This window comes from Ornithorhynchus anatinus, chromosome X1 (assembly GCF_004115215.2).
Source record: "Ornithorhynchus anatinus isolate Pmale09 chromosome X1, mOrnAna1.pri.v4, whole genome shotgun sequence".
NCBI classification, from domain to species: domain Eukaryota; kingdom Metazoa; phylum Chordata; class Mammalia; order Monotremata; family Ornithorhynchidae; genus Ornithorhynchus; species Ornithorhynchus anatinus.
The window spans coordinates 91,222,183-91,246,937 of record NC_041749.1 but is presented as its reverse complement, the minus strand read 5'-3'; the positions used below and the strand labels follow the sequence as shown (position 1 = coordinate 91,246,937).

Below are 24,755 nucleotides of genomic sequence, written 5' to 3'. Positions count from 1 at the left end.
TTAAGCACTTACTATGTGTCAAGCACTGATCTAAACACTGGGGTAGATACAGGTTTATCATGTTAGTCTCTGACCACATGGGGCTCACAGTCTAAATTGGAGGGAGTGGGATTTAACCCCCATTTTACAGCAAGCAGTTGTCAGAGCCAGGATTATGACCCAGGTCCTCTAGCTCCCGGGCCGAGGCTCTTTCCAGTAAGCCCCACCGGGGAGAATTTCTGGAGGGCCTCGAAGCTGATAACCTACAGCACTGACAGGGAGTCAGAGGACCTGGATTCTGTCCCAGCTCTGCCACTTGCCTGCTGTGTGACCTTAAACAAGTCACTTCACTTCTCTGGGCCTCAGTTAACTCATCTTTGCAATGGGGATGAAACACCTGTTCTCCCTCACCCTTAGACTGTGAGCTCCATGTGGGACAGGGACCGTGTCCAACCTGATGGTCTTGTATCTACCCCTGCACTTACTACAGTGCTGGGCACGGAGTAAGCACTTAACAAGCGCCACCTATTGGGTGCAGAGCACTGGTGTTTGGGGGTTATACAGAAATACAAGACACTCTTCCTGACCTCCAGGAGCTTCAGTTTCACTCTGGTAAATGCGGGGTACAGGTTTTGCACCGGTTTAGGAACATGTGTCAAGCCCTGCTTCCCAGATCAGCATGCACAAACATAGAATCTCACCTACCTTTAATGTGGCCTGGGGTTCGAAGGTTTAAACATAAGTGTACCCACATTCCCTCCCATCTAATCAGAGGACACGTTTCTTAGCCAGTGTGGCTCCGTGGAAAGAGTCCGGGCTTTGGAGTCAGAGCTCATGGGCTCAAATCCCGGCTCTGCCACATGTCAGCTGTGTGACTGTGGGAAAGTCACTAAACTTCTCTGTGCCTCAATTCCTTCATCTGTAAAATGGGGATTAACTGTGAGCCTCACGTGGGACAACCTGATTACCCTGTATCTACCCCGGCACTTAGAACAGTGCTCTGCACATAGTAAGCGCTTAACAAATACCAACATTATTATTATTAGCCCCTCATCCCCAACCCCCCCACCCACCCAGGAAAAAGGACTGGGTTGGAGCCCCTGATCAGAGGCCTTGACAAAATTAACTCTGGGATTGTCATACCGTCTGCCCGGAGAGCAGAAGCAGTCACCAAATTTAAGATTATTTAGTCTGAAAAGAAAAGTTTCAGGTATGGTTTTGTTTCCAGATATGTAAGTATAGTCAGTGATCAGTTGTTCTCTAATCTTCACTTAGGGCAAGATAAGAGGATAAATTGCAGCATGAGGAAAGGTAGGTTAGATATAAGGAAAAGCCAGATGGCGAGGGATATTACCCTTTGAAATGAGTGATTGAGAAAGGTTGTCAAGGGGGGATTTTCTTCTGGACTGAATTAAATACGGTCCTGCCTGGGAGGGGAGATGGCCATGAAATGACTTTTCCAGCTCAAGGAGTCTCATTCCAAGAACCGCTACCTGAACTTTGTCTCAACTGATGGTTCACCGAGGGAAGATCTAGTTCCATCTCCCCTGTATTTTCACTCTGCCCTTCTTTCCTTGTGGGTCAGGACACTGCTGCCAGGACTGCAGTTTCTGGCCTTGGGTCCCCCTTGCTTTGCAACAGAACAATTGGGGGACACTGCACCCTTATGTAGCTTAATATTCGACAGATAGCCAAGCTCCCTTTGGAGCACTGGGGTGGCGATACTTTAGCCTAGGCCCTCACTGGCCATGTTGAAGAGCCAGGAGGTGGAGAAACTGGACCATCTAGTCAAACTATACCACTTCAGTCATTCCTTGCCAGGACTGAGGCTCCTAGCGTTAACTCAAAGTGATATGAGTGCCAGAGCAGGACAGGCTCCCCCAGGATTGTTATGGGGCCAGGCTGATGCTCATATTCCCCCTAGACCTGTATGCCAGGGGAGGTTGGATTTCCCTCCATCCCCAGGATGAGTGTCAATGCTGGACTGCCTCCCCACCCTGGACCAGTGTGCCAAGGCCAAACTGCATCCCACTTGCTGTATCCCAGCTGTGGCAGCTACCTCCCTTCTTGTCCTCCAGTTTTCAGGCCCAATCAATCGATGGTATTTAGTGAGCGCTTACTATGTGCAGAGCACTGTACTAAGCACTTGAGAGTATACAGTACAACATAGTTGGCAGGCACATTCCCTGCCCACATTGAGCTTACAGTCTAGAGGGGGAAACAGATGTTAATATAAATAGGTAATTTATAATGTAGAATTTAAAGATAGGTACAAAAGTGGTGTGGGATTGAGGGTGGGGTGAATATCAAATGCTCAAAGGTCATGGATCCAATCGGGTAGGCCATGCAGAAGGGAGAGGAAGTCAGGGAAAATAAGGCTTACCTTAACCGGGGAAGCCTTCTTGAAGGAGATGTGACCTTAATAAGGCTTTGAAGGTGGGAAGAGTGGCATATAGAAGAAGCAGAGTGGCTCAGCGTGGCTCAGTGGAAAGAGTCCGGGCTTGGGAGTCAGAGTTCATGGGTTTGAATCCCGGCTCTGCCACTTGTCAGCTGTGTGACTGTGGGCAAGTCACTTCACTTCTCTGTGCCTCAGTTCCCTCATTTGTAAAATGGGGATTAACTGTGAGCCTCACATGGGACAACCTGATTACCCTGTATCTACCCCAGCGCTTAGAACAGTGCTCTGCACAGAGTAAGTGCTTAACAAATACCAACATTATTATTATTATTATATAGGGAAGGGGAGAGTCAGCCTGAACTTGAATCAGGTTGTCACTGCAGCAGGTTGTCTATTGCCCAAGTGGCCAGGTCAAGGCTCTGGTGAGGAAACATAGCAACTCAAACCGCCACCCCCCCCTTCCCACTCCCCTCTCCCCTCTCCCCCAACCATCCGCTCTCCGGGCTTTCCTTCCTGGTACCACACCCTGTCACCAGGCAAGCCCAGCCATCTTGGTTCCTGCAGAGCTCCAGTCCAGGCTTTTCTTCCTGCCCAACTGATCCTAACTTTCTCCAAACTCCCAAAATAACTGGGAGCGGTGGTGGCAGTGGAAGAAGAAAGCGGCTGGTGAGCAGTCAACAGCGTCCTGGGGGGGGGTACCCTTCCCCAAACTGGGCACCCTCTCTGGCCAATCCAGTGGATGGACCCCACCGAATCCAGTACCCACATTGTGGGACATTGGGGTTTGAAGTTACTAGAAGCCTGGGCAGGGTGGGTCTGGGCATTGCACTGGCAGCCTCTGGAGGCATGCCCACCCCAGGCAGTCCCCAAAGGGCACTTGCCTCATCGGACTCTGGGCTACACTATCAGCCACAACAAGGCTGATCCCTGGGAGCCTCGGCAAGAAACGGGGACAGATGCTGGGGTGCCAGTGTGCCCCGTCCTCATCGACCTGTTTCTCCTCAGATTGGGAAGTGATATTGTGGGTACAGGGAGAGACTGGAGGACCCAGACCCCAGGTCCATGGAGCTGCTGGGTCTGGTGCTGAGCGGTGAGTCTGGTTCTTTCCTTTCTAATTTCAGAGATGGGTGAAGGGGTGAGGGATTGAGGGAGGAAGGGAGGGAAAGAGGGAGCTCTTGAAGTGATAGGGACAGGGGGTTGAGGAAGTGGGGGCCAGGGATCTGAGATAGGTGAGATCCTTTGGACAAGGGAGAAAGGGGTTGTCCTTGCTCCTGGGGCTGTACCTTCCACCTGCTCGGGAGGTGGATGCCCCAGGGATGTGCCTGGTGAGTTAGGGAAGATCGGTTCAAGGCTTCAGACCCCTCCATCAGGTTATTGGGGTGGAAAGGTAGTCTGGCCGGGAGTAACTTGAGCCAGTCCAAACTAATTTCTGGCAATTAGAGCAGTCCCTGATGGTCCGGAGCCTCCCACTCCCCTTGACCGGAGGTTCCCCATCCCCCCTCCTTCTCTCTACTCCCCTCTTCCCCCCGCCCTCCCATCTCATTTTGTGCCAATGGAACAGAAATGTTCTGTGAGAAAAATGTGTCCGCCCCCTCTGCTTCCTTCTCTCCAGCCCCCTGAGACCTGCACGGCCCTCCCCTTCTCTTTCTCCCATCAAGCGCCCAGCGGAGACCAGCAGTTGGGGGCCAGAGCCCCGGGGGAGTCCATGGGTAGGAAACAGAGATAAGGTATTGGGGTGTCTTCCCAAAGGCAACTGGCACCCCTTCCCCAGAGACAGACAGAGAGGGGGCACTATCCCCAGACCATGGAAGGGAGATATGGGTCGGCAGCCCTGGTCTTCCCATGCATGGGCGCCTTGTCGCTACCCCTCTACTCTCCTCGGCTGGGGGAGAGGCCTAATGGGACTGTGTTCTCTCAGGTGAGGAGAGGAAGGGGCCCCGTCTCTGTCTCACCACATTTCTGATGCCACTCAGTCTGGATTCCTGGGTGACAAGGCGGAGGGGATAGGATGAGGCTGGAGCAGTCGAGAGGTCTGGAGAGATGGAGATGGGCAGTGAGGGAGCTAAGGGCAAAGAGCTGCTGCTGCTGCTGCTGCTGCTGCTGCTGCTGCCTTTTGAGGCAAGCCTTACTTGGAGCAGTGCAAGCACCTAGAACCTCAAATTCAGGACAGCTCAAGGGGGCAGTGCAGCGGGGCAAACGAAGCCTTCCACATACCTCCCAGACCAAAACTCACCAGCAGAAAGGAGTGGGAGTGAGTTGAGGCCATGGATGTGGGTAGTGGTGCACATCCACAGTTATTCCTGGACACTGATGGACTTGGAAGTCCCAAAATTAAGGTGCCCAGACTACCCAGTCCATCCTGAGTCCAATCTAAATCCACGCTTCAGCGGACCAGCCTGGCTCATGCAGGCCAAGGTGCCCCCCGCCCTTCCTCAGGGAGAGCTGTAGTCACTCCTCCTCCCTCTCAGTTCCATTCCTTCCACCCCTCCACCCCCTCCATAGTCCCGGTTTCCTTCCTCCTCTTTCTCTCAGGTCTTTCTTCCTAGGCTGCCCTCCTTACCGTAGTTCTGATTTCTCCCCAGTGCTGGCAGGAGCTCTGGCTCAGCCCCCTGACCATCTACAAGGCTGCTCCCTGGGCAGCTGCTATCCAGCCACGGGAGATCTGCTAGTGGGCAGAGTCAACCAGCTCACAGCTTCTTCCACCTGTGGGCTGAAGAGGCCTGAACCGTACTGCATCGTCAGCCACCTGCAGGTGAGGCTTTCTGGCCTGAATCTCATGACAGAAAGGGCCAGGGGAGGGGCTGACACCGGGTGGTGAGTGGAGGTGGGGGAGAAGGTACATCTCAGATCAGCAGGCTTGGGCCAGAGCGGTAGGGGTGCCTGACAGTTCCAGCCCTGATGAAATCTCTGTTCCAGGATGAGAAGAAGTGCTTTGTGTGTGACTCACGCCGACCGTACGCCCCACGGACCAACCCTCAAAGCCACCGTATCAGCAATGTAGTGACCAGTTTTGCCCCGCAGCGCCGTGCCTCCTGGTGGCAGTCAGAGAACGGTGAGACTCAAGTGGGCACCAACAGAACCCAGGGCAGGGATGAAGGCCTGGCAGCTCTTTCTAGGCAGCGGAGTCCAAGCGATTGTGCTGTGGAGCAGAGGCAATGGAGTCAAGGGCTGGGGAGGGGAGGAGAGGAAGCCACCCAAGGGACTATCCTGTCCAGTAATCCCCAAGCTTGGTGGCAGGGATGGGGTGCTCCTGACTGGTGTCTGTCCCTAGGCCTGTCCGCAGTGACCATCCAGTTGGACCTGGAGGCTGAATTCCACTTCACCCATCTCATCATGACTTTCAAGGTGAGTTTCTAGAAAGAGGAAGGCTGCGCCTCAGTGAGGGGCAACTCCAGAATAGTGTGCAGGGCCCTTCCTGCCATGGCACCCCCATGAGATTCTCTACTTGAGGTCCCCAGTCCTGGGAGCCGCCACTCCTTTTGAACCTTTCCCTCCACCTTCCCCTCTTCGGCTCCCTAGACCTTCCGGCCCGCAGCCATGTTGGTGGAACGCTCAGCGGACTTTGGCCGTACCTGGCAAGTGTACCGCTACTTCTCCCAGAACTGTGCTGCCGACTTCCCCGGGGTGCCTCTGGCCCCGCTGCGCCGGGGAGATGATGTCATCTGTGAATCACGCTACTCGGACATTGAGCCTTCCACTGAGGGCGAGGTGAGTGGGGAGGAGGGTAGCTGGATGATGGGTTGCGAGGGGCATTCTGGCCACAGGCACGACCGACAAAGACAACGTGTAGATGCCCAGGCCGGTTCCGACTGGGTTTTTCTGCCTACCGCAAGGAGAACAGAACCCACGAGGCAGGCCCTCAGCTTTGGCCACCTGCCCAGGCTCAGGGGTCTTTTCTGCTGGCAGGTGATTTACCGTGTGCTGGATCCGGCCATCCCCATTCCAGATCCCTACAGCCCCAACATCCAGAGTGAGTGTTGGCTCCAGCCCCCTGTTTCAAGGCTCCCCTGAGAATCCCTCCCCAGGACTGTCTTTGCCCTTCTCCCTGGGGGAAACCCTGCTTGTTGCCACCCTCCTAGAGTGCCAACGTTGCTTTCCCTCCTCCTCCTCCTCCTTTCCCCTTCTTCTCTTCCTCCATCCCCCGCCCCCCTCACATCACTCTGTCCAGCCACCCAGGCGTCTTGGTTGCTAATTGGGATCAGCTAGTCTATTTTGGGTCTTTTTCCCCAGACGGAGCAGTGGCTGAGTTTAGCTCTGGGCTTAGAGTTGAGGATGGGGGTGGGGAGAACCTCTTCTACACATGACAGTGCCCATTAACCATAGTCAGTGCAGACTATTTTCCCCTCCCCGATTTGCCTGGCCTTGGGCACCCAGTTTCTCAGCAGCCCAGTGCCTCCTGGGGCCTAGAGCCAGTATTGCACTGTGAAGAGGCCGGTCTGGGGCTAGCCCACAACTGAGAGGCAAGAGTAGTTGGCTGGGAGGCCTGAGGGATTGGGAGTGCTGGGGCAGGTGAGTGGGGGTCGGAGGAGGGGAGGGAGTGGCAGGCTGGAAGGTTTAGGAGCAGTGGGACTGGGGGGAAGGGGAGGGAGTTGGGGAGGCTAGGTGTATCTCCCATCACTCTGGGTGCCAGAGGCCCAGGAAGCTCTCTTCCTATAGGGGGTTGAGGTGGGGGAGGAGCCCAGGATGCCTGGGCTCCCTATAGTCTCTCTCCAACATGGCTACCCTAGACCTGCTGAAGATTACGAATCTGCGAGTGAACTTGACCCGGCTGCACACCTTGGGAGACAATCTACTGGATCCCCGGCAGGAAATCAGGGAGAAGTACTACTATGCCCTGTATGAACTGGTGGTGCGCGGAAACTGTTTCTGCTATGGTCATGCTTCCGAGTGCGCCCCTGCTCCCGGGGCTCCCACCGACATCGAGAACATGGTGAGAGGGAGACGGGGGTGGGGAGGGGGCGCTGGGGAGAAGGGGCTACTAGGAATGAACAGGGGCCAGATATTCTTCGTGCCAGCCAGCCCCTCTGTTAGGCTGCATTTTCCTTTCCCTTTCCTCCTCCTCCTGTCTCATAATTTCCCCACTCCCCACTCCCTCTCTTCCACTACCCCCGCTCCTACAGGTGCACGGTGGTTGCGTGTGCAAACACAATACCAAGGGGCTCAACTGTGAAAAGTGTGATGACTTCCATCATGACCTGCCCTGGCGTCCAGCAGAAGGTTCCAACTCTTATGCCTGCAAAAGTGAGTGCGTCTCATCCTTTGCCTCCATCCTGGCTCCTGCTTGTGCCCTCCTACCCCTCCGCTGCTGTGGTCCTTACTTAAGATGATCAAAAATGAAAAGGGACCCCAGTTACTACTTCTGAAATATTTGCCTCCCTCCCTTTGGTATTCTTCCATAAGCTTCCAGAATAGCAATTTTCAGAGAGCCTTGCTTCCACTCTCATAGCCCCAATAGCCGGGGGCCAGGAAGGACTGGCCCAACCCCGGTTCACCCAGGGCAATTCCAGAGGACAGACCCGGGTCCTTCTTATCAACCACAACAAAAATGTACTGACCGCTCATCCTGTGCCGGACTCTTTATGAAATACCACAGATACAAAAACACCTACAACAGGTAGACACGAAACACAAATGGCAGAAGCATGTAAACATGTGAAAGGCACAAGAACATAAAGGATAGAGACTAAATAAACAAGGTTTCCGAAGCTGTATCTCTCAGTATGAAGCAGAAGTGGCCTCCAGCTGGGTCACAACTGAGAGCGTCGATTGGTTTGGAGAGGGCTCCTTGGCAGGGCCATGGCTGGGCCGTGAGAGAGGCAGGGGCAGGGGAAATTGTTACCGGAAAACCTATCTCCAGTGGCCTAGAGCTCCCGCAACGTTCCCCTCTGTAGCAAAATTAAAAAGAAAAACCGAGCTTCATGGTTTGTACAAAAATAACCTTTCTGCCATTCCCCGCACCCGCCTGCACCGCCACAACACACACACACACACACACACAAACACAAAGCCCTTACTTCGGGTACACTCCAAAGTGAGCCCCTCCATCAGTGAGCGCACTTGACGTTGAGTGCCTGTCTCAATCTGAGCAACAAAAGGAGGGAAGACTCGATACATTCTAGATGATTTTGGTATTTATACACTCCTAATCCTCGGTCTGCCCCTTCCGTGACAGAGTGGTGTATCATGGATTTTTTAAAGAAGTTACACATTCTTCCCAAAGAAGCAGAGCATGGAGAGGCAGCAGTTTCAAGGACGGTCCCCCTTCATTGATCCTTGTCAGTGAAGGTGGTCGGTAGCTTTTCACAGCAGTTGACCTTTCACCTATATTACAAGCCTGGCGTTGCCTCTTCCACACACTCATTACATCACGTCTGACCCCTTGACTCTGCTTCTGACCTTCCCCCTTACGCTTTATCTACCTACCCTGGCCTTCCATCCTTTCGCCTTCCATCCTTCTCTACATCCTGGGCCTCTGCCTTCCACTCTATAGCTCTCTTGGGGTCGCGCAGGACCCAGCACCTATAGGCCCCCCCCTCATCTTTTCAGCCGATGTTATCCCCAGTAACAGAAAAGGGGAGGGGAAAGTATAAGAATATCAGGAAGATTAGTTGTGTGGCCTAGTGAGTAAAGCATGGGCCTGGGCATCAGAAGGACCTGGGTTTAATTAATTTAACTGTGGTATTTGTTAAGGGCTTACTAGGTATCAGGCACTGTTCTAAGGGCTGGGGTAGCAACAAGCAAATAGGGTTGGACAAAGCCCCTGTCCCACATGGGGCTCACAGTCTTAGTCCCCATTTTACAGATGAGGTAACTGAGGCACAGAGAAGTTAAATGACTTGCCCAAGATCACAGAGCAGGCAAATGGTGGAGCCGGGATTAGAGCCAAGAAGCAGCGTGGTTTAGTGGGCCGGGGAGTCAGAAGGACTTGGGTTCTAATCTCGGCTCCATCAGTTGTCTGCTGTGTGACCTTGGGCAAGTCACTTGACTTCTCTGTGCCTCAGTTACCTCATCTGTAAAATGAGGATTAAGACTGTAAGCTTCATGTGAAGCAGCGTGGCTCAGTGGAAAGAGCCCAAGGTTGGGAGTCAGAGGTCATGGGTTCTAATCCCCGCTCCTCCACTTGTCAGCTTTGTGTCTTTGGGCAGGTCACTTAACTTCTCTGGGCCTCAGTTACCTCATCTGTAAAATGGGGATTAAGACTGTGAGCCCCACTTGGGACAACCTGATCACCTTGTATCTCCCCCAGTGCTTAGAACAGTGCTTTGCACATAGTAAGTGCTTAACAAATACCATCATTATTATTATTATGTGGGACAGGGATTGTGTCCAATCTGATTAACTTGCATCTACCCTAGTGCTTAGTACAGTGCCTGGCACATAGTAAGTGGTTAACAAATGCCATTAAAAAAAAAGATAAGGGAACTAGGGTAGCAGGGGAGCTGGGGCCTGAGAGTCTGAAGTCATAGAGAAACAACATGGCTTAGTGGAAAGAGCACGGGTTTGGGAATCTGAGGACGTGGGTTCTAATATCGGTCTGCCACTTATCAGCTCTGTGACTTTGGGCAAGTCACTTAACTTTTCTGTGTCTCAGTTCCCTCATCTGTAAAATGGGGATTAAGACTGTGAGCTCCACGTGGGACAACCAGACTACCTTGAATCTGCCCCAGTGCTTAGAACAGTGCTTGACACATAGTAAGCGCTTAACAAATACCATCGTTATTATTATTACTAGGGCCACTGGGGAGAGCTGGGCCCCTGGAAAGAGAGTCTGGCTGTACAAAGATCAGAAATAAGGATGGGAACTAGTGCACTGAAAGAAGGGCAAAGGCAGGGCCCCCCCAGACACTGACTGGGTTTTTCTGCTGGTTACGCAGAAGTGCCAAGGAAGACCCTGGAACAACTAGAGTGATAGGAGTCATTCAACCTGCAGATATCTCATGGAGGGGGAGGATTGTGGGGAAGGAAGGGAAAGTGGGTTTGGGGAGGAGGAGTGGGGAGAGCATTCCAGTCGGGGGGAATGGCATAGACCAGGGGAGGCTGAGCTTTATGGAGTTGATTGAGATGGGAGTCAGGATGGTGAGCAGGTGTAGACGGAGAGCAGCACGTGCAGAAAAGGAGTGGGAGGGAGGACTGGAGCAAGGCGTGTAGTTACGGTGGCCGTCTGGAGGCTATCGCCGGGGCCATGGTAAGACTGCAGGGCCATCTCTGGGGCCAGAGCCAAGGCAGCTTGCTTACCTGGAGGGCTAGGTGGGAGGAGGGAGACCCAGGGCTGTGACTTCAGAGGGTTCTGTTCCCCAGAGTGCGAGTGTAACCAGCACTCCGGAAGCTGCCACTTCGACATGGCCGTATTCCTGGCCTCGGGCAACATGAGTGGAGGCGTGTGCGATGGCTGCCAGCACAACACCATGGGACAGCACTGCCAGCTCTGCCGTCCCTTCTACTACCGTGACCCCAGCAGGGGTCTGCGTGATCCCAATGTGTGCCGAGGTGAAAACGCAAGAGGGGCTTGGGGAGGAGGGCCCAAGGGGACAGCATACTGTGGGAGGTGGGGTAGGTGGGGATGCGAGACTCTCCTTCCCTCTGTGCCCCTAGCCTGTGACTGTGACCCGTCGGGCTCCCTGAACGGTGGCCTCTGTGACTCCCATGACGATCCTGCCCTGGGACTCCTCGCGGGCCAGTGTCGCTGCAAGGATCATGTGGCAGGGCCTCGCTGTCAGAGCTGCCGGGATGGTTTCTTTGGCCTGAGCGCTGACAACTCCCAGGGCTGTCGGCGTACGTATCTCACCCTGACGCTTTCCCCTGTTGCTCTGCCTGTGCCCTGTCCCTCGTGCCCTGTCCTGTCCTGCTCAGGTATAGCCTGGTAATACCCCACCCTATCCAGGTCCAGCTCCCCACTGCCTGCACCCTGAACCTCGTGTCCTGTCCTGTCCTGTCCAGGCACAGCCTGGTAATACCCCACCCTACCCAGGTCCAGTTCCCCAGTGCTCTACCCTGCCCAGGAATCACCCCTTGGTCCCCACTCCTCTATCAAAGCCCGACCATCCTCTTTCCTACACTATCCTGTCTGCTCCGGGCCCTGCTTGGGGATTGTGTGCTGCTCCCCTTGGCCACCTTCCTAGCCTATAATGGTCCCTGCGGGGGGTGGGGTGACCTGGGTTGGGGAGAAGAGGGGGCTGTCCCCGCAGAATAGATCTCGGGGGCCCTCTGCTTGAGAGAGAGCAGATGGAGATGCTCTTTGGAAAAGGGTCCCCCGGCCTGCACGAACCTCCATCTTTTTTCTCAGGGTGTCGCTGTGATCCCCGGGGGACAGTGTCTGGGGGGCCTCCGTGTGATCCTGTGAGCGGGGACTGCTTCTGTAAGCGTCTGGTCACGGGTCCCAGCTGTGACCAATGCCTGGTGCGTCCCCTCAAGCTGAGACTGGATGGGGAGGGAAAGGAAGGGAAGGGAGGGCTGGGGCTTGGAGGATGGAACAGAGTCGGTCCATGGCAAAGCTGGGGCTGGTGGGTGGGGAGGTGGGGGCCTGGGGCCAAGTATTTGGTGCCAGGGGAAGGGAACGGGCACTGTAGTCAGGGTGACCCTGTGCTGTCCCCTGCAGCCAGAGCACTGGGCCTTGAGCAACGATCTGCACGGCTGCCGCCCCTGTGACTGTGACATCGGGGGGGCCTACGACAACCAGTGGGTATTGACTGGGAGCCTGCAGGCACGGGGAGCCTGGGGGGGCCAGGGTGTTGGGGGCCCAGGGAGGGCCTGGGGGGCCAGGGAGCCAGCCAAGAGCACAGGGGGTCCTGGAGCCAGAGAACCAGGGACTGAGCTACCGTGGGAGGACGGCCCACAGGGGAACTCACTCGGGCTGGAGACCCAAGGAGAGAGAGGCACGGAAGTAGGCTTTGCAAGGGTGCCGGGGGCTACTCCAGCAAACGGGCCTGAAACCCCAAGATCCCTTTTTCCCCCCGTGTGGGTCCCAGGGAGAGGAGAGGTAAGTCCTTGGGCAGCACTTAATAGGTTCTGTGATGGCAGGTGTGCAAGAGAGACAGGGCAGTGCCATTGCCGCAACCACATGATAGGAAGACGCTGCAACCAAGTACAACCTGGGCACTACCGGCCGTATCTAGACCACTACACTTACGAGGCTGAGGATGCCCAGCGGGACTGGGTGAGTTTGCGTGGTCTGGGAGGGGGGCCGGTTGTGGGGGAGCTGGGGTTGGGGGTGAGGTGGAGTCACAGGGGGGCAAAGAGAGATGGGAAGGCAGAGACAGAGAAAATCAAGGGGCAGGAATCCAGGAAGGGCAGGGGAGATGAGGCCAGAAGAAAGCCTGGCCTGGCCCAGCCTGTGCAGAGCTCTAAGGGATAGTGCCCCAGCCGGCATTTATCTGAGGATGGGTGTGTGCTAGGCTAGACCTTCCTCTGCCCCAGAGGGGCAGTAGGAACAGGCCCCGGCTCTGTCCTCATGCAGGATGTCAAGGTGGTGGAACGGACGGCGCTCCTTGGCCACGAGCCTTCCTGGACTGGCACTGGCTTTGTGCAGCTCCAGGAGGGCAATACCCTCAAGTTCTCCGTGGACAACCTCCCCTTCTCCATGGACTATAGTCTGCTCCTTCGCTATGAGCCACAGGTTGGTCTTCCCTGCCGCCAGCCCACCCCTTGGGCTTCTTGTCCATTCATCCTGTCCCACCAGCTGTCCATCACACCTACCCTGCCTGTCTCCCCCCTGGGCCTCATTTGTCCCCACTGCCTTCCATTGTCCCAGGAAAGAGTGAAGCGGGAGAGGAGGGACTGGAGCCAACCTAGAAAAACTCATCTCATCTAGTGAGCGTCCAGAGATCTGAGAGGGATGTTGGAAGGGTCACCCTGGGCTTTTCTGTTGCCCCTGCTCTGCCCTCTGGCCCAGAGCCCAAGCTCTTCCCCTACCCCCCCGACACACCTCAGCTGGCAGGATCCCATCCTCTGCCAGGAGGATACCGGCAATCCTGAGAGTGGCTCTCTGATAGGCCCCGGATCAATGGGCAGAAGTGACAGTGTTGGTGCAACGCCCGGGCCCAGTGGCCGTCAGCAGCCCCTGTGGCAACACCATCCCTGAGGATGACCGGCTACGTGGGATGCTCCCTCCTGGAGTCAGGTGAGGTTGGGCGGGGGGCAGGGGGAGATGGGCCGCCTCAGTGGTTTCCACCCCCGACCCCGAAGTTCCCTGACCATCCTCCTGCTCCCCTCCCTGCCCCACAGGCATGTGGTGCTGCCTCAGCGCATTTGCCTGGAGCAAGGCCTCAAGTACACGATCCAGCTTGAGCTGACCCATGGAGGTACCCGTCTCGGTGCCCCTGAACTCGGCTTGTTGCTTGACTCGGTGAGTCCTGGGCAGGGATCACATCTACCAGCTCTAAACGTCTCGTACTATCCCAGGCTCTTAGTACAGTGCTCTACACAGACAGTGCTCAATTGATACCAACAATTGATTGACTGAGACGCAGGAAAGGCAAGCCCGAGAGGCAAGTCGAAGCGGGGGTGGGGGCGGGGGGGGGTCACTCAATGGGGTGGAGAAAAGCCGGATGGAACCCGATAAAACATCAGTGAGGCTACTCCCTCCCTGACCTTTGGATCTCACCATCCCAGCCCAGAGCATCCAACTTCTCTGGGAGACCCAAGAGGGGAGAGAAAGAGGGTGAGGCGGTAGGAGACTGGGGAAAGGGGAAGCTGCTGGGGGCAGGAAGGGGGAGCAGCCTAAGGTCTTGTCCCCATAGCTTGTGCTGGTGCCCTACTACTCGATGCTGGAGATGTTCAGTGCGGGAGACGCAGACTCCATCGAGCGCCGCACCACCTTTGAGCGGTACCGCTGCCATGAGGAGAGTTTGACCCCGGCCAAGGGATCCCCAGCGGAGGCCTGTGCCCCACTGCTCATCAGCCTGGCGGCTCTGCTGCATGATGGGGCGCTGCGTGAGTTCTCACCACACAGCCAGCAGGCTGACCGGGGTGCTGGTTGGAGAACGGTTTCCCCCAGCTGGGAGCCGACTGAATAAGGGCATCTACGAGGAGGGTGTGAGTAGGTTGGAGAGAGGGTGGGGAAGGGGAGCATTGACTAGAGGCGGGAAGGTTCCTGTCCCTCACTCCTCCTGGGGCCATGGAGTTGGCATTGGTGAGGTGCCACTTGGGTGGCCCGTGTGGTACCTGCACCTCCCTCCACAGCAGCAGAGCTCTGACGTCCGTCCCTTCCCCGGTGGGTCCCTGAGGCTGCTTGGGGCGAGGCAAGCCGACAGCTCTTCCTCCCGGGGCCTTGGGGTGGGGTCACGAGGAGCCCCTTGTGCCCAGCCCCAGTTAAGACCCCAAACGTGGTGATGGCAACATCCTCTTCTTCATCCTCCTGCTGGCAAAGGGCAAAAGGCAGATACTGAGATCGTGGGCCTGATGAGAAGCGGGGACTGTGTCCAACCTGATTATCTTCTAGCTACCCCAGTGCTTAGTACGGTGTTTGACACACAGTACGCGCTTAACAAATACCATTAAAAGAAAGAAAAGAAAAAAGGCAGCAGTGCCCTTAGCCAGATAATAGGTGCTCCTGGTACCAGGGGCAGGCCTTGCAGCTCAGTCCCATCTCTCTGCCCCCAGCCTGCCAGTGTGACCCCCAGGGCTCTCTCAGCTCCGAGTGCAACCCCCATGGCGGCCAGTGCCAGTGCAAAGCTAACGTCGTGGGGCGGCGCTGCGACCGTTGTGCCGTGGGGACTTATGGCTTTGGCCCCTCCGGCTGCAGAGGTAAGGGGAGCTCTTCTTTGCCCTTCTCTCCCCTCCCCTGCCCTTTCCTCTCCCCTCTCTAGTTCCCTTCCCTTTGCCCCCCACTCCATCCCCCCATTCCCTCCCCCAACCCCGCTCTGGTTCCTGGACCTTTATTCTCCCTCAGCATGTCAGTGCAACCCCGAGGGCACCCTGAGCAGCCTGTGTGACAGTGTCAGTGGCCAGTGCCCCTGCCGGCCTGGTGCCTTCGGATCGCGCTGCGACCACTGCCAGCCGGGTCACTGGGGCTTCCCCCGCTGTCGGCCCTGCCACTGTAACGGGCATGCCGAAGAATGTGACCAGCGGACAGGGGCCTGCCAGGCCTGCCGAGATCACACTGCAGGGGACCGCTGTGACAGGTCAGGGGCAGGGGAATTGGAGAACTGGGGTGCTGGGGGGGGGCGGTGGAGGGAGGGGAGCAGCCTTTGAATGGGAACACTGAAGTGCTAACAGAGACCCCTAAAGTCACTTTTCACTCCTCCCCGGGTGGCCCCCAGCTCAAGAAATGCCTGGCCTTCTTCCCACCCTGTTGCCCCTCCACACTCCACAGGTGTGTGGCTGGTTTCTATGGAAACCCAGTGCTGACCTCAGGTGGGCACTGCCGCCCCTGCCCCTGCCCTGAGGGCCCAGGCAGTCGACGCCACTTTGCTGCCTCCTGCCATCAAGATGGGCACTCCCACCAGGTTATTTGCCACTGTCAGCCTGGGCATACAGGTAAGTGGGGGCGGCACACCCAGGGCAAACCTTTCAACTAGAATAGGGGTCCCAATGAGGGGATGGTACCCTGAAACTGACACTGGCTGCAGGACCCCGCTGTGAGGAATGTGCTCCTGGGCACTATGGTAACCCGTCCCAGGCTGGGGGCCGCTGCCAACCCTGCCAGTGCAGCAACAACATAGACCCTACCGACCCCGAGGCCTGTGACCGGCGCACCGGACAGTGCCAGCGCTGCTTGTACCATTCAGAGGGACCCCACTGTGCCTACTGCCGTCCTGGCTACTACGGACAGGCTGCTCACCACAGCTGCCGGAGTGAGTATACAAGGGGATTGGGGACAGGGCACCGCTACCAAGCTGAGATGGGGCGGGGAGTAGAGGGTGACACCAAGTGGGGAGAGTCTCTTGAGGACTGATTGGAAGATATTGCTGGCCCAGAGCAGTGCCCAACCCAGTGACGTGGATTTGCTGGTTCGGCAGGGTGCAGCTGTAACTTCCTGGGCACCGAGCGCAGTCAGTGCCCCTCTCAAGAAGAGTGCCACTGTGACCAGAGCAGCGGGCAGTGCCCGTGTCTACCAAATATCCAAGGCCAGAACTGTGACCGCTGTGCCCCTAACTTCTGGAACTTGGCCAGCGGGCAAGGTTGCCAGCCCTGTGACTGCCACCCCAGCCACTCGGTCAGCCCTTCCTGCAATGAGGTACAGTACCGCCCATCCGGGGGTGAGGTGGGAGCCCCGGGACAGAAGGCTTTAGCTCAGTGATCCAGCCTATGGGACAGAACCTCTGGGTCTTTCTGCATGGCCCTAGGCCACACCACTATCGTAAACCTCTAAAGAGAGCGCCATCTCCCTTCCCCAGCCCGCCCTCTTCGCCACATATGCCTGCCTGCCCTGGTGGAAGTGAGAGGGCGGTGGGTAGCCGTTCAGCGACTGCTCAGGGGCTCTCTCTCTCTCTCCAGTTCACAGGACAGTGCCACTGCCGGGCAGGATTTGGGGGCCGGGCCTGCACTGATTGCCAGGAGAATCACTGGGGAGATCCTAGCCAGCAGTGCCGGGGTGAGGCTTGCGAGCCTGGCCAGGAAAGGGAAAGGGGGACCGCTGAGTGGACAAGGAGGGAGGAACAAGAGGTGGGGGGAGGGGGGAAGGAGTCAGAGGTGGGAGTGGGAGAGCTGAGGCCCGGGAGGAGGCCGGAAGACAAGAGCAAAGCGGAATGGGGCCGGGGCGTCGGGGGCCGGTGGGCACAGTGGGTTGGTGACTGGCCCGGTTCTGCCCCCCAGCCTGCGATTGTGATCCCCGAGGCATCGAGACCCTCCAGTGCCACCGCACCACGGGTCACTGCAACTGCCGTCCGGGAGTATCTGGTGTGCGCTGCGACCAGTGTGCCCGGGGATTCTCGGGCACCTTTCCCATCTGCCATCCTTGCCACCAGTGTTTCGGGGACTGGGACCGAGTGGTACAGGATCTGGCCACCCGCACCCGGCACCTGGGACAGCGAGCACAGGAGCTGCAGCAGTCAGGAGCCATAGGGGCTTTTGAAAGGAACTTCCGGCTGTTGGAAGAGAAACTGGGCACCGTGCAGGGCATTGTCAGTGCTCGAAACACCACCGCCACAGCCATCACCCAGCTCATGAAGATCACTGAGGAACTGCGGTGAGGGCAGCAGGCATTTGCTGCCAGATGGATCTGTCTGTCTCCCCACAGTCATCCATCTGTCTGTCCAGATAACGTGTTTATTTTCCTGTAAGATAGTCTTTATAGTCCAATACTACAATCCCTGAGATTGATCTTTGATCAATATAGTATGCTGCCCAAGAGGGCAACCTCTCCCCTCTTCCCATCCTCCTCTTCCCTTACTTTCCTCTCCTCCTCTTCTTCCCTCCCCTCCCTCTCCTCCTCTTCCTTCTTCTCTCCCTCCTCCTCCCACTCTTCTTCCCTCTCCTCCTCCTCCTCTCTCTCTCTCTCTCTTCCTCCCCCTCTCATCCTCCCTCCCCTCCTCCCCCTCCGCCTCCCCTTCACGGTGCTGGGATTGCCTGGGGCACCTGAGAGCACCCTGCAGTCTGAATGGGAATCCAAGGGTAAATGTATGCTGAGTGGGTGAGGAAGGGAGGCCAAGTGCCCATGGGCCAGAGGGTAGAGCGCCCACAGGGTCTTCTTGTTAAGATGGATCTGCCCTATCTCAAGTCTGGGCCTGAGGGCCTCAGGAATCAAGGACATCCAGCTGCAGCCTGACTGAGATGCTGCCTCTGCCCTCCAGGAGCGGGATCGGGGAGGCCACAGAACGGCTGAACCAGCTGGAACGGGAACTGACCGTGGCTCAGGATGAGAACTTCAACTCCAACCACGCACTAAGTGGGCTGGAGAGGGATGGCCGGGCCCTCAACCTCACCCTGAACCAGCTGGGCCGCCAGCTGGACCTCCTGAAGAATTCCAACTTCCTGGGTAAGAGCTCAGAGCCCAGGCACTGGGGAGATAGGGAGACCTCCTCCCACCCCCCCATCGCCACCCATGATGAGGGCAAGGGGACTGAGGGAGGTTGACCTGAAGAGCCGACAGCCCGGCCGTGATGTGCCTCTCCGATGTGACCGACGTAGGTGCCTACGATAGCATTCTACAGTCCTACACCGAATCGGTAGAGGCCGAGCGCCACGCCAACGCCTCCGCCCTGGCGGTGCCCAGCCCCATCAGTGACTCTGCGGGCACCCGCCGTCGGGTGGAGAAGCTGATGGACAGCCGGCGGGACAGTTTCAACCGCAAGAATGTCGCCAACCAGAAGGCCCTGGAGAATCTCTCAGCCCGGGCCAATGCCCTCAGCTTGACAGGCATCAATGAGCTGGTGAGTTGCAGCCGGGCCAGGTGGGACAAGTGATGGAGGGATATGCCTCGTTGGCCAGGCTAACCCGGAGTGACCCGGGGGCCTCCTCCCAGGTGTGTGGGGCCCCAGGAGATGCCCCCTGCGCCACGAGCCCCTGCGGGGGAGCTGGCTGCCGCGATGAGGATGGACAGCGGCGGTGCGGGGGCCTCAACTGCCAGGGAGCAGCAGCCACCGCAGATAACGCCCTGGGCCGGGCCCGGCACACTCAGGAAGAGCTGCGGCGAACTCTGGGTGACGCCGACGAGCTCGTGAACAAGGTCGGTGGGAGGTGTGGGGGGGTTCGGGAGGAAGACGAAGGGTGGCGGGGACAAGGGAGATGGAGAAAATGCAGGACGGTAAGTGACGACAGCTCTCCCCTGGGCCTCCAGGTTGCTGAGGCCAAGCTGCAGGCTGGTGCCGCACGGCTGCGAGCACAGGCGGCCCTGGACAAAGCCAACAGGACCCGGGGTCAGGTCGAGCGCTCCAATCAGGAATTGAGGGAGCTCATCCAGAACATCAAGGACTTCCTAAGCCGTGAGCAGAGGGCTGGGGTGAGACAAGGGCAGTGAGAGGCTCCCACAGCAATAATGCCATGGAGCAAAGGCCCCAGGGAGTTCTGCCTCCATTTCCCCTCCCTCAAAGGTCCCCGAGGGGCAAGTCCAGACTGGGCCAGCCCCAGGAGGCTTGGCTCTCTGTTCCCTGTTATTCCTGATCTGATAACTCCCCCCAACCCCCCCGCCCATCGTACCACCCTCCTCTCCCCAACCCCCACCCGCTAAGAGCAGTTTAGGGTTACTCTTCATGGGACCAGACTGACTCTTGGGGCTGACCTGCAAGATGGGGCAGCCTCTTGTCCCTTGGGGACCTAAGGACAGTGTCTGCCAGCCCCCGAGAACCCTTTGGGCCAGTTCCTACCTGACCCCAGAGAGCTCTATACACTGTATTGGCCTGTCCCTGGGGGACTCTGAGACCTCTGTCTGCCTGTCTGTCTCACAGAGGAGGGGGCGGACCCAGGGAGCATCGAGGCTGTGGCCAACCGGGTTCTGGAGCTGTCCATTCCGGCCTCGTCCTCCCAGATCAGCCACCTGGCAGGAGAGATCGCCCAGCGGGTGCGCAGCCTGGCTCACGTGGATGCCATCCTGGAACGCACGGCCGGGGACGTGCGCCAAGCCGAGCAACTCCTGCATGATGCTCAGCGGGCACGGTCAGGCCTCTTCCCTTCAACCCAAACTCAGCCCCCTCACTTAATGCACCCCTCACTTCTCTCCCCACTCCCGCTCCTGCCCAGCTCTATCCCTCCTTGGCCCCTCCCATATTTAGCATTAATGTTACCGTCCCCTGCCCAGTGGTTTTTCGGAGGTGGTGCGGGGGGTGGAGGAGGAGACAGGAAAGGGAAATTGTGGAAGGAGAGGGTGCGGGGTCAGAGATGGGGGAGTTGTGGGGTGGGGGTAGGCAGGAGACCAGGTGGACAACAGGATGTGGTTGGGGAGGAGAGCAAGAACAGCTGTGCTGATGGAGAAGGAGCTTTGCAGGAGTCATGCCCAGGGGGAGAAACAGAAAGCAGAGATGGTGCAGGAAGCCCTGGAAGAGGCAAAGCGAGCACAGAGCGCAGCCGAGGGGGCCATCCGCAGTGCTACTGATGACACCCAGCACACTGAACGGACACTAGACACGGTGAGCCCTGGGACCGTGCCCTGGACAGCCCCATCCCCACCCAGGAAACACTCTCTCCCCAAATGGGAAATACCACTGAAAGATACAAGGGCTGCTGGGGTACCTGGTCAGTCTGTGCCCCCGTCCTGCTCCCTAACATCAGGTCTGCTAGGAAAGTGCTGGTCCCTGTGCCCCTTGTCCCCATGTGTCCACCCTCAATAGCCAGGGGAAAGAAGATGGGGAGGGGGTGAAGCAATCCTTCTTCCTTGCCCCTAGCTAACGCCCATTAACCCCACCAAGGGCCAGGGAGAGTGGTTGGGTGTGGGTTGAGCATTGGGTTTGATGCTTTGAGCTCGTTACGGGCAGGGAACGTGTTTGCTAATTCTGCTGTATTGTACTCTCGCGAGTGCTTAGTACAGAGCTCCACACAGCGTAAGTGCTCAAATACCATTGACGATCGATGGATTGATGGATGACGTCTGGTTGGCAGGTGGCGGCCAAGGCGGCTGGGGCTGAGCGAGAGTTGAATGCTGCAGCCAAGCGTGCAGAGCAGCTGGATGCCCAGTTAGATGCCCTTAAGCTGAAAAGGGCCGGAAATAGCCTGGCAGCTACCCAGGCAGAAGAGACGGCCAGCAATGCCCAGGGCCGTGCCAATGAGGCAGAAAAGGTGTGTGTGTGTGTGTGTGTGTGTGTGGTGCCACTGGGGGTTGACTTCCTGGGAACTTGTTGTAACCTAGTGTCGTATCCTCCAGATTTAACACTGTTTCCTCCCACCGCCCCGTAGAGCCACGGCTGAAGAACAAGCTTGAAGGGCAAGGGCCACTTGGCATCAGCCGCTCAGTAGCCCTCTAGGGGATTTGGCACCTGCCCCAAGGAGCTGTAGACCAACCGCGTTCTTGCTTTCCACTGGGTCCAGCTGGGAAAGAGCCCAGGGATGGCTCACAGGCCTTGTTTTGCCTTAAAATCATAAGAACTGCCATCTTGGTCAGAACAGTGGCCTATCCAATACCATCAGGGGCACCGAAGTATGCTTGGAGGAACCGTGTTCTGGTTGCCCTCCTTGTAATATCCAAACACCTGGTTAGGGGCAGACCCTCTCGTATTCCCTAACATCCCCCCCGACACAGACAGACCTATCACCCAAGAATTTGTCCAATAGCCTTATTGAATCCATCGATATTTTCTGCCCGCACAACTTCCTGTGATGATGAATTCCTCGTGCTGTGTAAAGAGTGAGTGGTAAGCTTGTGGGTCTTGCTGCAGCTGCTGAAAGACCAGCTGGGAGACCGCTTCCAGACCGTGCAGGAACTGGCAGAGCGGAAGGCTCAAGGTGTCTTGCAGGCCAAGCAAAGAGCCGAGAGGCTGAGAGATGAGGCAAGGGGGCTCCTGACAGATGCACAGGACAAGCTGAGGCGCCTGCATGGTGAGGAGAAGAGGGACCTGGTGAGGGATGGGGTCACTACGGGGCTCGGAGGGGCTAAGAAACTGTGTCCCCGCAGAGCTGGAGGGGACATACGAGGAGAATGAGCGTGAGCTGGAGGACAAGGCTGCTCAGCTGGACGGGTTGGAGGCAAAGATGAAGGGAATTCTCGACTCCATCAATCAGCAGATTCAGATCTATAACACCTGCCAGTGACCACTGTGCCTCCCTCCATCGCACAGCTCCACTCCCCCATTGAGCAAACACAACTTCCTTTTGCCCAGCAGGAGCTGTGTCACGGAAGTGGGGTCTGAGGCTCTGCCAGGCCACATATATGTGTGTGAGTGTGTGTGTGTTTGTACGCATGTGTGGTGGGACCCCACCCTCCTCTCCCCAGACAACTGCATCTTGTGAGCTCTCACTTCCCATAGTTTCTGCCCCCTCTAACACACTCTCCACACCCTACTGCAGTCCATTCACAAGCAGTAGATCTACCCGCCGCCTGCTAGAGGGGCAAATATGCCAGAAGTCTAGTATATGCCTAGTATATCTTAGTATACCCTAGCCATCGGGGTACCAACGTATGCTTGGAGGCACCGTGTGATGGTTGCCCTCCTTTTAGTACTCAATCACCTGGTCAGGAGTGGACTATCTCACATGTCCTAACTTTCCCCTCTGATTGCTCTTCACCGGCCTATCAGAGGGCGATAGTGAGGGGGTCACACCTCTCTACCAACTGTGGAGGCCATGAGAGGAGGGGGCTGCCTGCTGCAAGGAAGGGAGATTACAGTACTGCTGTATAGGCCAACTCTGTAGTTGCTTTCTGGGTTGAGTGAATAAATCTGAGTGGTGAAAATGGTAGGTGACAGGTTGCTCTGTCTGCTTCGTGCATTGGCCCCCGGGGACTGAGGTCCCTATGACCCTTTGCGGATTGGCAGGGGAAGGGAGCGTGATCAGATCTGTAGGCATGAGGGTGGCAGCTGGCACCACTCAGGAAACCTGTGGCAAGAGATGGTGGAAGCCTCAAGCGTAACTTCAGCCCTGGTGCAGGCAGAGGCCACCTCAACTCCAGTGAGTCCTTCACACACCGAGTCTTCTCTCTCTCTCTCCAAATTGCCAAATATTAAAGACATAAAGATTAGATAAATGATAAAAACAAAACCAATTACATGAAAGATAACAAATAGGCAGATATACCAACATTTGCTAAAGTGGTTGATGGTGTGGCTTGAGCAAGAAGGTGGGAGATCAATCAGGGAATGCCTCTTGTAAGGGGTGACTTTTTAGGACTTTGAGAAGCAGTGTGGCATAGTGGATAGAGTCCAGACCTGGGAGTCAGGGGACCTGCTGGATTCTAATCCCAGCCCTATTACTTGCCTGCTGTGTGATTTGGGGCAAGTCACTTAAATTTTCTGGGGCTCAGTTTCCTCATCTGTAAAAGGGGGATTCAGTATCTGTTCTCTCTGCTCCTTAGACCGTGAGCCTCATGTGGGACAATCAATCAGTCGATCATTCAGTGATATTTATTGAGTGCTTACTATGTGCAGAGCACTGTTCTAAACGCTTGGGAGAGTAAAATGCAACAGAATTAGCAGATTCATTCCCTGTGCATAATGAGTGTCTAGTGGGGGAGATGGACATTAACATGAATAAATAATTTCTAATGAATAATTTAAAGGTATGTACCTAAGTGCTGTACACGAGTCAGGGACTGTGTTCCACCTGTTTAGAGAAGCAGCGTGGCGTAGTGGATAGAGCACAGACCTGGGAGTCAGAAGGACGTGGGTTCTAATCCCTGCTCTGCCACTTGTCTGCTTCACTTCACTGGGCCTCTGTTACCTCATCTATAAAATGGGGATTGAGACAGTGAGCCCCACACGGGACAGGTACCGTGTCCAATCCGATTTGCCGGTATCCACCCCAGCGCTCAGTGCAATGCCTGGCACCCGGTAAGTGCTCAACGGATACCATCATCACGTATTTTGCACCTACCTCAGTGTTTAGCACAGTGCTTGGCACAAAATGAGCACCAAAGAAGTACCACTATTATTATGAGCAGTAGTGGTGTAATTAGTATTGGAAGGGGTATGGCTTAACAAATCCGAGCGAGTAGGGAGTCTCGTGCAGGAGGTAAAGCGCGAGCAATGGGTTAAAGGAGGGAGAATTGCTCACGAGGTGCAGTCAGTTCTGCCTTACAACACGATGGCATTTGTTAGGCGCTATGTGCAAAGGACTGTTCTAAGCGTGTCTTCGTCACACGATCCGGATCCAACAGAATCGGAGAATTAGGGACATTCTTCCCCCAACACCCGTCTGTCCGGATGGAGCCCAATCCGGTGCTAAAAGAAACAGTTACGCACATGTGGATGCCGTCTGTCAGACCACGAATATTACAGAGGGATTTCCCTTTAATATGAGGTTCTCTGAGGACGTAACCCCGTGTTCCCGAACTCACGGGAGTTAGCTTGGAGGAAATCAGGAGCGCCGGCTGGGCTGTAAGAGGATCAGAGAGTCGATGGGAAGGAGACCACCAGTGGAGCACCTTGGAGTCGAGGGCGACTCCAAATCCGCTTTTTATTTTATCCGAGAGACGGCGGAGAGAGCTAGTGGAGATTTCGGGGGAGAGTGATGGCGTCCCACCACGTTTTAAAGAGGCGATAATGTGCTGCACAGAGGGACCCTTTGTGACACGGGCGGCTCGCGAAGCCGCTGGAGGCCTTGCAATTGCGTCCCCTAAGTCTCGGGATCCACGAGCGCCTGGCGACCCCTCTGGGCTGGCGGGGTCCTGCGGAGGAGGGGAACGGGCCGAAGGGAGGAGTGGGGGAGACTCCGGAGAGCGGGAAGCCGGGCACACCCCCTCCTCCTCCCCCCCCCCCCCCCCCCGGCCAACGGCTACTTTCACGTGATCGGGAGCCGCCGCTCCGTGTCACGTGACGCCGGGCCTGGAAGTACGTCACGAGTTCGTTCACGCCTCCCTAGT

At 56.6% G+C, this 24,755-nt stretch overlaps 1 protein-coding gene across 2 annotated transcripts; it reads left to right on the top strand.

Moving 5' to 3' along the window:
* Positions 1 to 2,944: 2,944 nt before the first annotated feature.
* Positions 2,945 to 22,641, top strand: LAMB2 (laminin subunit beta 2). 2 transcript variants are annotated; one of them, XM_029050756.2, is made up of 34 exons: positions 2,945 to 3,043; positions 3,383 to 3,467; positions 4,960 to 5,129; positions 5,294 to 5,429; positions 5,649 to 5,722; positions 5,897 to 6,085; positions 6,284 to 6,347; positions 7,105 to 7,307; positions 7,498 to 7,618; positions 10,676 to 10,864; positions 10,970 to 11,149; positions 11,661 to 11,773; positions 11,973 to 12,052; positions 12,395 to 12,530; positions 12,831 to 12,989; positions 13,366 to 13,493; positions 13,598 to 13,718; positions 14,113 to 14,305; positions 14,975 to 15,118; positions 15,264 to 15,495; positions 15,687 to 15,850; positions 15,943 to 16,167; positions 16,333 to 16,550; positions 16,811 to 16,907; positions 17,129 to 17,501; positions 18,106 to 18,290; positions 18,443 to 18,684; positions 18,777 to 18,980; positions 19,092 to 19,236; positions 19,699 to 19,906; positions 20,235 to 20,376; positions 20,846 to 21,022; positions 21,619 to 21,778; positions 21,855 to 22,641. In XM_029050756.2, exons 2-34 carry the CDS (start codon positions 3,440 to 3,442, stop codon positions 21,989 to 21,991), a joined length of 5,337 nt encoding a protein of 1,778 aa, XP_028906589.1. In that variant the 5' UTR covers positions 2,945 to 3,043; positions 3,383 to 3,439; the 3' UTR covers positions 21,992 to 22,641. The 2 variants fall into 2 exon arrangements, with proteins under 2 accessions (XP_028906589.1, XP_028906590.1); XM_029050757.2 differs by lacking the exon at positions 2,945 to 3,043 and having other exon boundaries at positions 3,078 to 3,467.
* Positions 22,642 to 24,755: the final 2,114 nt, after the last annotated feature.

Excerpts from the sequence above, each read along its gene's own strand:
- LAMB2 (XM_029050756.2), top strand. The coding sequence starts at position 3,440 with ATGGAGCTGCTGGGTCTGGTGCTGAGCG. Across the intron at positions 12,531-12,830 it reads AGGATGCCCAGCGGGACTGG|GATGTCAAGGTGGTGGAACG; the intron begins GTGAGTTTGCGT and ends GTCCTCATGCAG. Across the intron at positions 15,851-15,942 it reads CTGTCAGCCTGGGCATACAG|GACCCCGCTGTGAGGAATGT; the intron begins GTAAGTGGGGGC and ends CACTGGCTGCAG.